At 42.1% G+C, this 18440-nt stretch overlaps 1 protein-coding gene and 1 non-coding gene across 3 annotated transcripts in view; one reads left to right on the forward strand and one right to left on the reverse strand.

Annotated features, from left to right (window-relative positions):
* Window positions 1-18440, forward strand: part of Jak1 (Janus kinase 1) — a 119182-nt gene that overhangs the window by 69354 nt on the left and 31388 nt on the right. Inside the window, exons 2-6 of one of the 2 annotated variants that reach the window (XM_027400501.2) lie at window positions 5404-5485; window positions 7773-7971; window positions 10792-10915; window positions 15715-15868; window positions 17909-18072. In XM_027400501.2, the coding sequence (XP_027256302.1) occupies window positions 5480-5485; window positions 7773-7971; window positions 10792-10915; window positions 15715-15868; window positions 17909-18072 (647 nt within the window). In that variant the 5' untranslated portion in view covers window positions 5404-5479. Of the gene's footprint in view, window positions 1-5403; window positions 5486-6205; window positions 6225-7772; window positions 7972-10791; window positions 10916-15714; window positions 15869-17908; window positions 18073-18440 lie in introns of those variants that run through there. The other variant, XM_035439775.1, reaches the window with a different exon arrangement.
* Window positions 13373-13481, reverse strand: LOC113834009. The gene has a single exon (XR_003482259.1). It is a non-coding gene; the product is annotated as a U6 spliceosomal RNA (small nuclear RNA).

Consider the following 18440-nt stretch of genomic DNA (forward strand, 5'->3'; position numbering starts at 1 on the left):
TGGTGCAGGTCTTCTCAAGTCCTTCAGATGGATGTTTAAGAAGTGCTGACTGAAAGACAGGTGTCTGTTCTGCTCATCATCTGCCCTCCACTCCTTCACCTGTTTTAGAGACAAGACCCCATTATGTTGTTCAGACTAGCTGGGGATTTTCTCTGTAGTGCTGGCTGGCTTCAACATCATGGCCCTTCTGCCTCTTCTTCCTAAGTGCTGCAATGATGGCTATGCTGCCAGGCCTGGCCCTGCTTCCCTCTTCTAAAAATCCACTTCTGCTACTATATTTTTGATCCAGAGGAAGGCAATGGGGATGGCTTCACTAAATCTTACCATGGTCTCCTTAATAACATTATAGATACATTAACGGTAATTAGTTTAAAAGAAGGGAAAGTAAAGAAGAATTGAGCTGCCCAGCATCTTGGTACAGTGTGGCTTTTAGGAAGACACTGCCTTTAATTAAACAGAGTACTGTTTGCTTTGGTCAGAGACCTCCTCTTGGCTAAAGCAGGCTCTTTGGGAACAAGACAGAGTCCGACCCATTGACTTGGCATTGATCATTTGCTAACCCCTAGAAGTTTATTGTAAATGAAGCAGCTTTTACTATTGTGGGGGTATTCCTGGAATCGCTGCTATAGTTAGAAGAGAGTGCTTCTATGTGACAGGAATGGCATATAGAAAAGCTATAATTCTGACTTGGCTGACAGGAAAGAAATTGCAAGTTTTGTATTTATATTATGCCATTCTTTTAGCTGGAGTCCAGCAGCTTTACAGTATCTTGCTGTGCTCTCAATAGAACGTAACCCAGGTCTCAGCAAAGTGTTAGGGTCTAAGGAGAGGCAGTCTGGGGGTGCTGTTGGTGGGAGGCATAGGTGGTGTGACTAGAAAACAGCAGATGGTTTTCCTGATCTTCGTGAGGACCTTAAAGTTCCATGTCCAGGCAAGGTAGGCTTGTGCTGAATCACCAGCACTTCTCCCACCCCGGGGGGGGGGGTGGGGGAGAGGGGTGCTGCAGCTGTGACCGGAGAACAGTCAGGGTGGGCAGTTTAATAACTCTCCTGCTCTTGTTTGTTTTGAGAAAGGGTCTTGCTTTGCAGACCAGGTTGACCTCAAATCCACTTTGTAGCCTAGGCTGGTCTGGAATTTGTAATCCTCTGAACCTCCTGGGTGCTGGATTATAGGCCCTCACCACCACCCCTAGCTTCATGGCTTTCTTTCTGACAGTTTCAGAAGGCTTGTAATAAGATCAGTGCTCTGAGAGATGTTAGATGGAAGACTACTAAAAAGCTAGAGGAGACAGGGGTAATGGTAACTGTAGGACAGTCTCTGTGGAAAGAGCAAGGCCCTCCAATCAGCAGCCACACATTTGGACTCCTGTCACTCACACTGATTAGGCCAACACAGCTCAGGCTTTCTACAAATTGAAGTGCCAGTGATTTGCTCTGTCATAAACTGTAAAGACGTGTTGTGAACTCGGGGCTCTTCCTTGGCTGGAACTGTATCCCATACTTGTAATCAGATGAACCAGAAATCACGGTCCTGAGAGTGGCAAGTCTGTTGGACCCTCTATGTGTGATATTTAGCTTTTGCCAGTCTGTGAGGTAAATGGTATTTTTACATCCCCACTTGCACTGGGATTATTGAGGTTCAGGGATGTTAAATAATTTCCCTGGGAAGCTAGATTGAACCCTAGGTCAGTAGGACTCCAGCCTTTGTACCTAACCCTAAGCGACTGGACTGCTGTATGGGACCCGGCCTCTGCTTACTCTGTGGCTCTTCCTGGCTGGTTCCCAGCCCAGAGTACCCAAAATTATAAAGTCTTCTTTTCCTTTTCTCTTGAGTGTGTCCACATTTTATCACTACTTTCTGCTTTAGAAATAATTAATTGTAGGTAAGATAGTATCTTTTTGGCCTGAAACTCAGTATGTACAATAGAGTAGACTACAACTCAAACAGAGACTCCTGCCTCTACCTTCCAAGTTTTATGTTTAAAAGGCATGTATCATGGCCCCTGGCAAGATGGTGTCTTTAGTGAAAATAATCAAGTACCTGTGTTGTTTATTTAGATTCTTAGCATTGATTTGAGCCATCACTCAGGTTTTGTTTTGTTTGTTTGTTTTTTCTGCACAATCTTGTCTCAGACACTCTGATGATAACTCTGGGACATTAGAACTGTGTTCTGTTTTGCCCTCTATCTAAAATTTAATCATCTGCGTATCCCTTACACAAACACAAGTACTTCAGGAGCTGTCTGGATGGTCATGGAACTTTGGCTGGAACTTTGCCTATTTGAAAATAGTTCTAAGTTGGCCTCATTCTGACTCATAAGCTGCTTTGTTTTACTTGTCCATAAGTCAAAAACTATCAGAGGTGCTTGCCACTTACATAAGACTGTGACAAAGATTTTGAGAAATCTATAGACCTTCTCTGATTTCTCTCCTGCATAAACCAGCACCTACAGACTTGGGCCATACAGTAACCCTCTGTCACTGAATGAAACCTATTTTTTAAATCTTTGCCAGTATAATAAGGGGTAAGAGTTCATTGCTTTTACCCAGACGCTATGGGTTGTTCTTTATTGTTCCTGTTTTCTAAGCTTCTTAACATTCACTTGAAATCCCCAGTGAAGTGTGTCTTTTAAAGGCTCTTCACAATTCCTGCTCGTCTATTCCTCTGGCACTGCAGACTTGGTTTTGTCATAAGAAACTTGACTTGGTTTCCAAAACCAAAGAATGGCTTTACTCCTTTTGTACTTTCTCTACAAGTGATCAGGTAGCATATTCTGGCTTATTATTTTGACAGAAATGTGCCTTGGATGAAGCCATTGTACAAATGTAACACCAAAATTACTTGTCATCTTGAACAAGGGTGTCCATCCTTTCTTGCAAGTAGATCTAAGCTGTTATTTTTTAAGAGCTTAGCACAGGTCCTAGCATGTTTTTTAAATGTTATGTATGTTATTTTTTTATTATTAGAATGTTGTTTTTCTGAGAGCTTATTATATTAATTTAGCACGGAAACATCAGAGTAAATTGTGTATTGTCTAAGAATCGGGTAGCTAACCTTGTTTTTCAGAGTTCAGGCTAAGCCTCACAAATCAGAACTGTATTACTGTCTGCCCAGCTATACTAGAGGTTAGTCTGAAGATGAGATACACTCATTAGGGATAGTGCTGTTTGCAGCAGATAATGAAGAATGGGAAACCAAACTTCCCATGGTTATAGGTTGCAATGATATCCTGTTGTAGGAGCAGATTAGTTAAAGAGTTTACAGCTTGTGTGAGGCCCAGGAAGCTCTGACTCTTCAGGTTAGGTACTGCATGACCTAATGGTATATATTAAAAAGCTTCAGGGAGTCCTCCAGTTGAGGGGAGGAAGGATTGTAGTAGCCAGAGGGGTCAAGGACACAAGAAAACTCACAGACTCAACTAGCCTGGTTTCTTAGGGACTCACAGAGACTGAACTGACAACCAGAGAGCCTGCATGGGACTGACCTAGACACTGCATATATGTTATAGTTGTGTAGTTTGGTCCTCTTGTGAGACTCCTAACAGTGGGAACAGGGGCTTTCTGTCTCTGACACCTTTACTGCTTTTGGGACCCTGCCCCTTATTCTTGTCTCCTTGACCAGCCTTAATACATGGGGAGGTGTTTTGTCTTACTGCAACTTGATAATGCATGTTTTTTGATATTCATGGGAGATCTGCCCTTTCCTAAACAGAAATAGAAGAGGGGTGAATAGAGGGGTGGGAATGTCGGGGATTTGGAAGGGGAGCTGGGAAAAGGGGAGGGAGGGGAAACTGGAGCCAAGATGTAAGTACTGAAAAGGATTATGCAGTAGCCCCCATGGAAGGAACCTAGGCCTAGTGGGACTAGTAAAATCTCTTTGTTCTTTTAAAGGGCTCTGAGTCTATGCCCCTTTCCTGGTTTGGGGCAAGCTTCTTTGTGTTTGAAAGTGGCATTCCTGGTCAAGTTTGTCCTTGGTGAAGGCATGCAGCTGTGCTCATAGAAAGTTTGCTCATGCCTGGTATAAGAAGAAAACGGAGAGGCTTCCCCAGCCTAGTGCTTTTGCTCCAGAGCCTTTACACATGCTGTTGCTTTTACTCAGACTGTTTTCACCTGTTGGTTTTTTTTTTTTTTAACCTTTCCTTGCTCACCCCCTGCACATTGATTACATCTTAGTTCTGTGTTACTGCCTCCCTGAGTCCCAGGCTCTATCACACACCCAGTCTATCCTGTCAGTCTCTATCTCTGTTTGGTTCTGCTGTTCCTACAGGTTATGAACTCCATGTGGGCAGGGACCACCTTGCTCTTATCCTCAGCTAATTCATTTTATAAGATGGAGAGCCATGCAAAGTGGATGGAAGATTCTTAATGTAGCTTTTGAAGTCCCACTTCTACACAAAGCACAGCATTATTATTTTCTAATGACTGTTGTCATATGAGACAGTCTTTAAGCAGTTGTCATGTATTCTTATGTATTTTAAAATCTGAAGGCAAAATGGTTTGTTGTTTGAGTAATTTTGAAGGTACTTGTATCCTAGATGCCAAACCAAAGTTGTCACATCAAAATTCACACTCATATTTCCTGCCTGACCTATTGTTATTACTTTTTATAAATGTTTTAAAAACATTTTCTCTGGATTGAATATTTTTCTTGAGTATACATTTGAGCATTGTGTATCTCCCTTAGATCTCAGAAAAAGGTATCAGGTCCCTAGGATCTGGAGTTACAGATGGTTGTATGACATGTGTGTACTGAGAACTGAACCTAGGTCCTCTGCAAGAACAAATGCTCTTAACCACTGAGCTATCTCTCCACTTCCTACCATCATTACTTCTAAGAAAGGCTCAGCCATTGCAGAAAGGGTTCTCTTAACTATCTCTAGCCTGACACCAAATGGGTTCAAGGAATATAGAGGTCCTGTGGTACTCTTGGTTTTGGGTTTTTATTCATGCTGTCTCCCATGGTGATGGTGTAAGATGATGGGAACTGCTGCTAGCCCATTTTCATCTCTTGCTTCCTAGTCCATCTCTGCTGTCCAGGGCACATTCTGATGAAATGTACTCAAAATAAAGAGAAGCCAAATTTCAATCCATAAGTTGGTAGGTGTTTCATTGGCAAAAACACCTTTAGGTATCTGAACTGTCAGTCACAGGGTCAGGAGAGGTTCTTAGGACAGGTTCACCAGGAAGCAAAAGTTCTGGTTTCTATTCTTGGAACAATGAAATATCTTTGATTTTTTTCTTTTTTTATACTCTAGGTGTCTCTGCTTTTTTAATGCCTCAGTCACCCCCCTTCCCTCCAAATGCATTCTCCTTCCTATGTAGGCTTTGCTATTTCCTTAATGAAAATACCGTCTCTTTTCAATTCTAATTACCTCGGAGTTGATTGATTGATTTTTGTCTTTAGATCAGCTCTGAATGGGATTTGGAAAGTAAAGAAGAAAATCCTGTCTGCTTTTCAGGGACACTGGACAACCGAATAAATGCAGGTATGCACTTTTACCTTTTGGGTATTTTCTTTTGAGACAGGGCTTTACTTTGTGGCCCAGACTGGTTATGAACTTGAGATCCTCCTGCCTCAGATTACCCAGTGTGGTGATTATGTCTTCACCATCACACTAAAATGTGATCTTCAGCCTAGAGGACTGTCTATATTCTGTCCTCTAATTCTAAAATATCTGTTTATTATTTATTCCTAGTGTTGTGTGTGCTGGCCTAAACAGTCCGTGCACACCAAGAATTCCAGGGAGTAAAGTTAAAGTTCCCTGTAACCCTTCCTGGATAAGCCACTACTGTTAGCTGTCCATTGTCTATTCTGGGTACATTACCCAGAGAACCCTAATGGACCTCTTCTGCTCTTTGACTTTGGGTTGTCCAGTGTTGGTCATGTAGCATTGTGTCTACATTTTCAACAGCTGTGGTGACATCTTGTATGGTGGACCCTCTCCTGTCAGAAGTTGTCAGTGGGAATTTTCTTTCTGTTGCTAATAGTGCTATGCCTTTTACATGGACAGTTTTGTATAACTACTTGATTGTTTCTTTAGAGTTAAGGTATAGCTGTCTTTGAACTCTTCCTCTGTTGTGTCTACAAAGAATCTCTAAGACAGAGGTTTGTTTTGTCTCACGTTGTGAAGCAGGCTTAAAATAACTGTTCATTTCCATCTTGGTTTTTCAGTGTGGTGTTAGGCTTTAAATGCTGGGCCTTTGTTTGCTTATCTGAACTGCAAGGTGAGTCATTAGCTTAATCTTTCAGCCCAGTTTTAAATAGATTCTGGTTTTTAGATTTATTTTGGATACTATAAATTAAAACTGGATGCCTTTGATTTATAACAGTGAGACCCATTTAAATTATCTCACTTCCTATCATCATGACAGCTAATATACCAAATAAATGGATTTGGTGCTAAGGGTTATGTAGGACTTTTCCTGTTTGGGGACATCCGTGTATCCTCTCCTAAGTGCCCACTGTATGCAAGTCTCTGTGCTTCTTACTGGGTATACAAAGGTGAACACACTCAGGGAATTCACAGCAGACATATGCATGCATACAATGACCATAATACCTTGTGGCTGGAGTGGTAAGTTTAGTAACACAGGAGAGATGGCATCCAGCATAATGGTACAACTGGACTCAGTGAAGGCTTCTTGTAGGAAGTGCTAGTCTGAAATGGTTTCTGAAGAAGATTGAACTTTGCCATGAAAGCTAAGAGGTGAGAGTATATTTCAGTGGTGGAATCAGCACATGTGAAGACCACACATGGAGCAGAATGGGTGGGAGTGAGAGCGAAGGGATACTCGGTGGCCTGAGTTTTAAGCAGCTAGAAGTGAGAACATATGAGGTGATGGGAACAGCTAACTGGGAGATAAAGAGCTGTTTCAGTTTGAGACTAGTCTGCAGATAAAGGGCAACTAGTGGATGATCTCATCTGTGTTACAGAGATAATACTTGGAAATTCAAGTGAAGCTTAGATTGGCAGGAAGGAAGGAAATAGTTTGAGGGCAGGAAAATGGTTGGGAGGTCATTGGTGTTGGGCAGGGGCTGGAAGGATGTGTGGGATTCCCCTTGCTCTTTTCCTCCATTGGCCTTGCTCTGGGCTCAGTGCCTGGGTCTGCTTTGGTCCTGTGCCACTTGTTTTGAAGGCCCTATGAGTGATTTTCTTGCAAAGAATTTACTTGTGAGTCTTACCCTACACAAGATGCCTGTCTTTCTCTTCCCTCGGTTGATAGGGACCTGTCCTGAGTCATCTTCTTTCATGGCCATTCCATGTGATTTATAAGAGTGCATAAGTAGTAGTCACTTTGTGTACACTCCCTCAGATGAGGACATAAGCACAGAGACAGCATGGCCATGTCTTCACAAAGCTTGCTGTTCTGTAGGGCATAGACGTAGAATGGAAAGACCACGATTCTTTCTGTAGGTTATTTAGAAGTTATGTGATCCCAGCAAAGACAGCAATATTCTAATTATGCATCAGTCCTTTAAAACTATTGGCTCTAAACAAGAGCTTATTTTTCAACTGCAACTAGTGTGCAAATAGAGAAAAATTCAAATCATGCCTGAGATTATTCTGATTGTTGGGACTATAGTCTGATTGCTTAGTTACCATACATAACTAATTATTTCTATGGTTTTATCTCTTGTAATCCCTGACCTAATTGGTATTCAGGGTGGAAAAAGGTAACAGTTCTCATCCAACACCACAGAGGCCTGCTTGCATTCCTTCATAGCAAACAGCACATGGAATGACTACGTTGTCATCTTTTCCTCTCCTACAGTATCTAAACATAAAAGAGGACTGCAATGCCATGGCGTTCTGTGCTAAAATGAGGAGCTTCAAGAAGACTGAGGTGAAGCAGGTGGTCCCTGAGCCAGGAGTGGAAGTGACCTTCTATCTGTTGGATAGGGAGCCACTCCGCCTAAGCAATGGAGAATACACTGCAGAGGAGCTGTGCATCAAGGCCGCCCAGGAGTGCAGTGAGTACTAGCTGCAGGGCTGGGAGGCTTCAGGGCTGCAGTCCAGAAGCACTTTTGGACTCTTTCCTTCTTTTATTTCTGCTGAGAACAAGGTGTGTGTTCTGGAAATCAGAGTTCTGCCTCATTTTCTAATCCTGGATTTTACTACTCACTGAAACATGGCGTATTTCTCCTTTATCATTAAAGAGCTAGCTATAGAATACCAAGGAATGACCCTTACCTTCTGTGAAGCTGTCTTGGTGGCAGACTCATTTTATAGTTAAGACTGTTCTAGAACTCCATACATAGCTCAGGCTGGCCTGAAAGCTGTATTCCTCCTGACACCCAAGTGTGTGCTGGGTTGTGTGCATTCACTAATCTCGTCCAGCCAAAGCTTGATTCTCTTTTCTCCCACATCTCTATAATTGGAATTACATCAGCACTAGTTGGGCTGCTGTATGAAGCACCTAGCACAAGAGTGAGTGTGAAATCAGCAGTACTCTTTCCTAATGTGTTAGTGATTATTTTAACTCCATAAGTTTGGCCTGTCCTTCTGCTATCTGGTTTGTTCTCCTTTGGGTGCTGGGTTGAAGTGAGAATCTTAGGGTTGCCCTGTGGCTTTTTCATGCTAGATGGTGAAAAGGACTTTAAGGCTGCTCATCGTCTCTTTTTTAAAAGTGAGTTTTGTTTAGAAAAATACATATATATGAAAATGTCATGGTGAGGCCCTTGTGTGCTAACTTGAAACTTAATAATAAAAAAAAGGTAAGACTTGTTTTTACTTAAAGTTAGCCTGTTACTTTGCTAGGGTGAGAAACCAGAACACAACAAAATAAATCTCTGTTCATAATCCTTCCAACATGGAGGTGTGTAGTGTTTGCCTATCTAATTTTAGATGGAAAGTAAAGCCATAGAAACAGCCACATATCTCACCCACTTAATTTATTGATGTTCATTGGAATACACACTTAACAACAGGTGGATTTTATAGTTGTAAATTGTATTCCAGTAAAGCTGTGTGGAAAGGATTGTAGTAACTCTTCTTTGGGTGATGAAGTAACTCGAAGTGATACTGTAGAGCCTGGTCTGTGCCCTTAGCTCTTGAGAGCAAAATCGTGGGGATGTTGTTGATAGTTTAAGATCTTATTAGTAATGCAGCTTGTCTGGAGGCCCCATTTACTTCCCAGTACATGTCTTCCTACCTAAAGTGCTTTAGACACCAGAACACCAACAAAAAGGGAGAAGGGGCTTATGTCATGGGGAAGAATATGTCATGGGCTCTTGTTTCCAAAAGAAGATGTTCTTGGAAGTAACTAAAGGGAAGACTTTCCTCTTTGTTTCCTTTTTCTGTCTTTGTATTTGTGTGTATGTATGCATATGAACCCACGTGTGTGGAGATCAGAAGACAACTTGCAAGAGTGGGTTCTCTTCTTCTACCATGTGGGTTCCAGGGATTGATTGAACTAAGCTCATCATCTGGCTTGGTGGCTAGTGCCTTTACCTGCTGAGCTATAACTTCTAACCCAGGGTGACACTGGAAGAGGCTGTGAGGGTCAGGAATGGCCTGGTTAATGCCACTGTTGTTTCAGAAGAAGCACCCCTTTTATGAGGGTGGGAGTGGAGATGTTAATTTAAGATTGCCATTTCTTAAGTTGTCTCTGGCTAGAGCTAAAGATAACAGTAACTACCGATCATTGACACTCATATCCCTTCATTCCTCTGTTTGGAGTACGTGTGTGTGTGTGTGTTATTTCCTGATGGTTGCAGAAACAAGGCACTTCCTCATCTGGCTTTCCCACCATGCTAGTTATTTTTTAGAGAGCAGGTAGTGGAGTGGGAAGGCACAGCACTATTGGGCTAGTTTTGTTAAGTGATTTTTTTTTTTTTTGCTAGTTAATGCTAATAAATACATTTACGATAGTGTAAAGATTACTTAAGTATATTTAATCATTAATGAAATACATTTTAGTCATTAACAAAGTCACTTTGTTTATTGTTTATCCTAATGTGCAGTTTGTATGGTGGCCAGGAACTTCTTTGTGTATATGATATATTGTTGCTGGAGTTTCTTTCCAGCCTAGTCCTGCAGCCGATTAGCCCCAAATAAACACACAGATGCTATATTAATTATAAACTGTTGGCTCATGGCTAGGACTTCTTACTGGCTAGCTCTCTCTTAATTATTAATCCATAACTACTGATCTATGTATTTTGACATGGCCTTATCTTACCAGAGAACACCTGGCGCATCCTATCTTCCCAGTCTCTACATGGCATCTCTCTCTGGTAGCCTCTCTGCCTCCTCTCCCCAAAATTCTCCTCGTCTCATAGCCTCGCCTTTACTTCCTGCCTGGCTAGCAGCCAATCAGTGTTTTATTCACCAACCAATAAGAGAAACATATATACAGAAGGACATCTCCCATCAGTGTATAATCACAGTGTCAGAATTGTTTACACAAATTATAGGAAGCAGATTAAGGAAGTCCTACATTCCTCAGATATTTCTTGCCTTGCTGTGGTCAAAAAGGTGTATATCAGGTAGGATCTGTGGACCTTGAGATAGTCCTTTTATTTCTTAATTAGAATTTGGTAAGACCCCTCTAATGAGAAATGTCACAGTTACTTTAATTTGGTATGCCAGGAGCCACAGTATATGTTCCTGAGGAGCTGTGATTAAAACTCCCTGAGTGAACATAGTTGAGAGTTGTATCTGCCTTGAGAGGATGAGGTGACCTAGATTGTTTCTGGATGAGAGAATTCCTTATCTTTGCATATGTTGCTCGTTGGAAGCAGGTGACCAAATGCAGCTGCCTATAACTTTCTGGTGTGCTCTTTCCCTAGATATTTCTCCTCTTTGTCACAACCTCTTCGCCCTGTACAATGAGAGCACCAAGCTCTGGTATGCTCCGAACCACACCATCACTGTGGACGACAAGATGTCTCTCCGGCTGCACTACCGCATGAGGTACAGCACACAGATCTGGTGCCAGCCAGTTTCTTCATGTAGCCTGGCAGTGTTTGGCCGGGAGCCCTGAGTCACTAGGAAGAAGTACTGTAGTCACCAGAGTTTGTAACTTTTGTATTTGCTTGTTATGAGAAAGGACATCTTCCATTTTGGAGTGTGGTGAATTTAATCACCTCAGTCACATTTTATAAACATGATACAAAGAGTGTTTGGATAGAATCCAAGCCCTCTAGCAAAGTTTTCCACATGATGAGTCTTGATTATAAGTTTAACATAGTTGGTTATAACCAGAACTTGGAAAAAATAGAGGGAAAGAAATAAGAAACCATATGTAGATATGTATCTCCTAAGTTCATTGTATTTTAAAACCTATGAGGTAATACATACATATACATATATATATGTGTATATATATATATATATATATGTGTGTGTGTATATATATATATGTATGTATGTATGTATGTATGTATGTGTGTGTGTGTGTGTGTGTGTGTGCTGTATTATAAAATATATTTTCTACTAAAGGTTGTGGCTAAGAAGCATTCTGTATACTACCTGAAGAGGTAACAAGAATAAATTCTCAGTCTTAAACTCTCTGGGAGTGATTGCTGTGATCCTCTGAGGACTCTTGGTGCTCCTGGTTTTATGCTTTTTGTTCTGATGAACACTTACTTAACTTTTCCCTATGTTACGAGTTTTTAAGTATCCCAAGGCCACATAGACAGCTGGTGCTTCCATCAGTGTAGACTTTTGCCTTTGAGTGTGTTCAGTAGCTGCTGTGGAATTGAAAGCATTTCAGATAGCAGTGAAGCACAAGTTCACGTGTGGTTAGCCTTGAAGCTTGAAAGTAGGAGGCCTTTTTGAAAAGGATCTTGATTTTTAGAAATCTGCTTAAATCAGTAGATTAGCTCAGATGCTAAGAGGATGTCAGTCCATGCTGGAAATGCCTTGCAGAATCTCAGGGGTCTCTGTAGTGCCCCAGCTGCTGCCCCCTTTGCAGTTTGGTTGTATGGCACCATTCCAGTCTGAGAGGCTGAGTTCTCCTCTTCTGGTGTTCACCTAAGTTCTCACCTTGTTGGAGAGCTGTGTGCCTCTTGCCCCAGATTTTGGGGACTCTTTAACCCTCCCAGCTGACTATACTCTGATTGTTTTTCTCACTCTGATCTTATTTCCCACAGCCAGGGGGCTGATTCTCTGACCAGAACTATGAGATAGACCTGCAGCTGGAAGTCTGGACAGAGACATGCCCTTGAGTTCTGATTCTTTCCAGGCAGACATCTAGACTTAGATCAGAATGCAGTGAGGCAGCATTTAGCATTTACAAGAGACCTGAGTTTGCCTGCTCAACTCTCCCATTTTTCCAGTGGGAAAGCTGATGAAGTTCCACACTTTGTAAACCATCTTGGCAATGCTGCAGGTACTTGTCTTCATTGGCCACGGGGTTGCATTTACCTTTTGTGTCAGCTGTCAGGAAGCACACAGAAGCTTTAGTTCTGTCACCTCAACTTTATACCTGCCAGTGTGCTCCAACAGGATATTGCTCTGTTACCACAGTCTCTTTGAAGTTGGAAAAAAGATACCACCCTAAGCTCAAACATTTGCATTAGAACAGTCTACAAAGAGCTTGAAAGCTGGTAATCTAACCACTGAAGAAGATGCAGTAAGAAAACAAGTGCTGGTGACTGTTTCAGTGACATCCTGGCTCTATTTTAGGAAATATTCTTTCACTTTAATTGTGGTTTTCTCTTTTTACTTAAAGGTTTGGATAGTTATTTATGATATGTGTTAATGTAAGACAACCATACTCTACTTATTTTCAAGGAAAAAAAATCCTTATAAGTGAAAATCACTGATTTCAGTAAATTCTATAGAAACTTAAACTTTCATTTGGTACAGTGTTTAAATGCAAACTCAGAATGTGTAGTCATCTCTAGTATTGTTTTTCAGGAATTCCCCCCCCCCCCAACCCTTAGTCAGGGTTTCTCTGTGTAGCCCTGGCTGTCCTGGAGTTCGCTTTGTAGTCTAGGCTGGCCTCAAACTCATAGAGGTCTTCCTGCCTTTGTCTCCAATGCTGGTATTAAAGGTGTGCACCACCACTGCCTGGCAAGGAACTTTGAAGGATGATCTGTTGCTCTCTCCTTCTCCATCATTCTGAAGAGGAGAATGAGCTGTAAGAACACCACACTTACTCCCCACCCTGTTTTAACTGTTACCAGATTGTTAGGATTTATGTATGGTAAGTTCAGTAAGCTGCTTGGAAGTTTTTTAATTTTGGAGAATTTTATAGTTATACTGGAGCTGGCCCAGACAGTAAAGTGCTTGTGAGGACCTGAGTTTGAATCCCCACCTAGCACCTACATAAAAAGCCAGGCATAGCGACATGTTCATGTTTCTAGTTTTATTAGTAATTGGGAAGGTGTTAATATTGGTAATCATCTTTTAAATTTAAGCATGGAACACTTCACAGATCTGTCATCCCTTGCATGTCATCCTTGCACTGACACCATTCTAATATTCTGTGTATTGTTCCAAATTTTAGTATTTGTGCTGATAAAGTGAGCACCCCACCCCCCCACACCCCAATGGTATCTTGCCAACTTGCCTAGGTTGGCCTTGAATTCCCAAATACTGGAATTGTGGGCAAACATCACTACCTTGCTTATCGATTCAAAGATGTTTAATCCTAGATGAATAGGTTGGATTGGTTCAGAGAGTACCTGTCTCAGTGCTTCTCTCAGCAAGCTTGCAGGAAACCTGCCATGTTGAACATGATGCTTGTGGTCCCATCATAGTTCTTCTGTAACACTAGGCGGGATTTACGAGACCCATATGCTCTTCAGAGCCCCGATTGAACCTTTGTAGCAGGCCAACTGAACAGGCCAACTTAGGAAGCATGGAGCCTCGCTGACTCCTCTCTGCTGTGCTGTTCCCTCGGTGAAGAGGACTGTAAGGCCTGGGCCCACAGAAACACTTGCTACTGCATTGTGGCTCCCCGTGGGTTCTTATTGTAACCAGAATGTGGTCTCCTAGAACATATGTGGAAACCAAGGGGATAATCTGTCATCTGCTTTGGTGACCTGGTGTAGCTTGTGCAGCTTGTGGTTCTTTCTGCATGCAAAAAAAAAAAAAAAAAAAAACACTAAAGCCCATAGTCAGTCTCCCAGTTCCTTTCATGATCTACAGAGACGATAAGCTGTGTGCAACCACTGAAAGCTGCAAAATACTGATTTTTACCTTTAAAGTATCCATCCTTTCCTCTCTGTGTTGACTGCTACTCTTTGAGTTTGTTCATCACTTGTTTATATGTCAAGCACATATTTAGCACCTTTTATATTGTAGGCTCTGGGAATTTGGTGCTGAGGAAGACAGCTGTGGCCTCTGCTGCCAGGGACTCTCACTTTGCCCACATTGTTTAAAGATGTACCTGCTTGTTTCCTGGCCAATTCAGCTCATCTTGTCCTTTCAAAAGCATCTCATCTCATCTCATCTCATCTCATCTCATCTCATCTCATCTCATCTCATCTCATCTCATCCATATACCTGCTTGCAGTCTGTATTCTAGAGCCAGGACTGTTCAGCCTGTAGCCTGCAAGTTGTGTGCATCCCAGAATAATTTATCATTCTGGACAAGTTACCTATTAAACACAATGTTAACAGCTTATAGTCTTATCAGGGGTCCATGAAATGTTTATATTTTATTTAAAATCACAATTAACAGCTTAAATCTAAGTATTGCAAAATGTAGCTCTTCACAGATATTTATAGAGGAAAAGAGAAGTATGTGGGGACTGTGAAAGCTGCAGTGTAGTTCTGCTTATGACATGTGTCCCACTTCCTGTTGTTTTGTATTATTGTGGGACAGAGAACTCACAGAGGGCAGAGACTAAGCCTGAGAGCCCTCTGTATCCTGTCCTGGCTCTTTTGTTTTCTGACTTTAATAGGAGCTCTTTAATTGCTTCTCAGTGACATGGTTTTCTATCACCTTATTGGCCCATTTGGGAGAGAGCCCCAGACAGAGCTGAGTCTGCAGCCTAGAAACAGCTGGGTCAGTGTAGCTGGGCCACTTTCCCACAGCTCAGAACCCATCCTGTTTTCCCAACAGGTGGCAGGCCAAAGTGGTAATGAGTCAGGCTTGGAGTGTTAGGTCACTTCGCCCCAGTGAACTTCAGTTTTCCTCATCTGCACAAGGAAACAATAAAATCTACCTAGGGTATTGCTCTTAAGATAAGGTGGCATACAGCTTTAAAGTACTCTTCACTTTCATCATGTCAGCACAGCTGATATTTTTGTATTTCTCTTTTGTGGCCATGCTCATTGTAAAAATACATCACCAATTGAATAACAGCCATCTGGGACCTAAGAAGCACTACCGTATCAGTGTTGACTGTGGGGCAGAGCTTGATTTTAGAAATGGTGGGACCAAGAATAGAAAGGTCTTGGGTTGAGGCAGGGCAGCCAAGCAGGGCTAGAGCAGTGGGGTAGCAGATAGTTGTAGGTGGCAGGTGTTCTTACCTGGGGAGGTATGCTTAGTGTCAACAGCTGTCACAAGAGCTGTCCTGTGATCACTAGGACATTATTCTCCTGACCCAGAGGATGTGTTGAAGGTACATTGTGACAGCACATTTGGAAGAGTGAGAAAGGTGTTGGCTCAGGGTGATGAAGGTTTTGGTTGCAAAGCTTGCATCTTGGATTTCCTCAGTTCAGCTTCAGCATGGGCCTGTGAGTAGACACCTCTTCCAGGCCAGCAGTCCAGGGACTCTTCTGCCACCAATGACATTATTCTTACTGTCTTTTAGGTTCTACTTTACCAACTGGCATGGAACCAATGACAATGAGCAGTCGGTATGGCGGCATTCTCCAAAAAAGCAGAAAAATGGATATGAGAAGAAAAAGATTCCAGAAGCAACCCCACTTCTTGATGCTAGTTCACTGGAGTATTTGTTTGCGCAGGTAGGAAGCTTGAGCCGGAGACCTGCAGTTTGTGGGGAGAGTGAGACCAGGTGGAGCTCACAGTCCCTGTGCACCTATACTTGGTGGCACTTTATGGCCTGTTCTGTGATATTCTTGCCTAGGTGATTGGGAAAGTCAGGTAACTGGGGAAGGTAGTATATTAACCAAAGAGCTGGCTCCCAGCTAGGGGTTTTCCAGACTATCAACTTTTCTTAGCCCTATTTTCTGCTCCTTTGCTGCCTTCAAATCAGTTCATTTATGTAACACATTATTTACTGGATGTCTGTGTCTTGTTTGCTTTATGCAGTTATGTTTGCCAAGACATTGGATATTTGGATGAAGCAACATGGTTTCTGTGTGCACCATTGAATACTTAAGCCGGATAGTAAGAAACAGTAGTTTGTAAATGATACATAGATACTGCATAAGAAATCATGAGGGCCAGGCACAGTGTCTGACCCCTGTAACTCCAGCACTTTAAAAAGACTCATAATGTGAGTTTGAGGTCAGCTTGGGCACCTCAGTGAGAATCTGTCTTAAAGGAACAGACTTTAGTGACAGATAGGAAGAACTCGAAAAGAGAGGAGGAGTGTCCTGCTTCAGGGATGACGTCATCCCTGCTTTAGAAGCTCATCTTCCTGAAGTCAGCATCTCAGCATAGAGTTCCTTGAGTTAGTTGTAAAGAGTGTTCACAGACACTTACAGGTTCTTCCTTCTCCAAGATCTCAGCTTCAGACTTTTTCTGCTCCTCAAGTATTGTTGGCATAGGTTCTTGTTCTTTTCCAAAACTTTGTGGAACTGATCAGTGACCTTTCTTTACCTGAAAGAAAAAAGTTCTATATGGACAGAGGGGTAACTGCAGCACCCCCACCCAGTCCCCAACAAAACAAAACAAAACAAAACAAAAGCATGAGACTGAAGTGCTTTCAAAGAAAGTGTCTCAGTAGAAACCACTCTCCCAGACCCATCTTTGTCCAGGCAGAGTAGCTGGGACATCCACCTCCTTGGAGTGGGAATACCTAGCAGAGAGTTGGTGTGGCTGCTGCAGTGTTAAGGAACGGTGCCCTGGAGTCATGGTCAGGGTTAGCTCAGCCCCCAGTTCCCATGCTATTCTTCTATTTGAATTTCCTTTTTTGAATCATCTAACATTAGTGATTCCTATTTTCCATCTTCAGAATGGATCCTCCATGAGGTCAGAAATATGGCTTCTCTATTGCTAAGTCTCAGTGCCTAGGAGAATGCCTTGCTTGTTACTCGATTCCTTCCCTATCAGGGAAGGCTGTTGTGAGGATAAAGGTGAGGTAAAGTAGTGGCTCACATGTCTGGCAGGGAGGTTAGTGTTAGTGAGTGTGAGCCTATACTGGCTTATTGCTCTGAACAAAGTTAGTTGTGGGTACTGGTTTTTAGTCTTGTTTTATATTTTGTTTTTAAAGTCCCCGTTGGCTTGTGGAAACCTTCTCCCATCTGTGAGATAGAATATTGAGATAGAATATTCTGGTGACATTTTTCTCTATTGAAAATGTGAATAACATATGGAACAGACTGATGGTTTGTGATAATGATACACTGTGGAATGTGACTCCTTACCCTTTCCCCAAACCCACATCTGAAAGGGAGCTGGTGTCCTGCCAACTCCAGACACACAACCCCTATTCTAGGCTGGATGATACATGTTTTTGAAATTAATGCTATCCACCAGTGCCATTTGTCTTGTTCTGGTGCAGTTCAGACACTGTGTATAGGCGTTGATTAAGTATTAAGCCCCATGATGGGACTTTGTGAATTTGTGCTCTTCACCAGCACCTTGACAAGTACTCAGTAAACACTCACTAAATGAATGAATGAAGTGATCTAGAGAGAACATACTCTTTCTTCACTGCTTTGTACCCTGTTTTAGTGCAAACCACCTTGATATTGGAAACATACTGATTTCTTTCCTTGCTGGGTGCTGTTTTGACCATCTTGATCCTTTCAAGATCAACATGAGTGGCTCCTGAAGCTTAGATGGTGGCTCATTTTTTTCTCTTCTCTGTTCCCAAGGGACAGTATGATTTGATCAAATGCCTGGCTCCCATCCGGGACCCCAAGACAGAGCAGGATGGACATGACATTGAGAATGAGTGCCTGGGGATGGCCGTTCTGGCCATCTCACACTATGCCATGATGAAGAAAATGCAGTTGCCAGAACTTCCCAAAGACATCAGGTAAGCCTCCTGCTAGCCTGAGTGGCTAGTGGGGATGTGTTGCTGATTTGGGATGTTAATTTTGAAGCAGGGTTTTGCTTTATGTAGTCCAGGCTGGCCTGAAACTCATGATTTTCCAACCTTAGCCTCCCAAGCACTGATATTACAGGCATGTTCCACCTCATCAAGCTGTAATATTATTTTACATTTGTTCATACTTTTTGTTTAACTGCTGCAATGTTTTTCTGACCTCTCTCTGCATGATTCAAATCTTTATCTGTACAAAGTAGCATCTTAAAATTGGGGCCTGTTTTTTTTTTTTGTTTGTTTGTGTGTTTGATTTTTGTTTTTTATGCTAGCCAATAATCTCAGAAATGTGAACTAGAGTG

Source organism: Cricetulus griseus, chromosome 2 (genome assembly GCF_003668045.3).
Source record: "Cricetulus griseus strain 17A/GY chromosome 2, alternate assembly CriGri-PICRH-1.0, whole genome shotgun sequence".
NCBI lineage: Eukaryota > Metazoa > Chordata > Mammalia > Rodentia > Cricetidae > Cricetulus > Cricetulus griseus.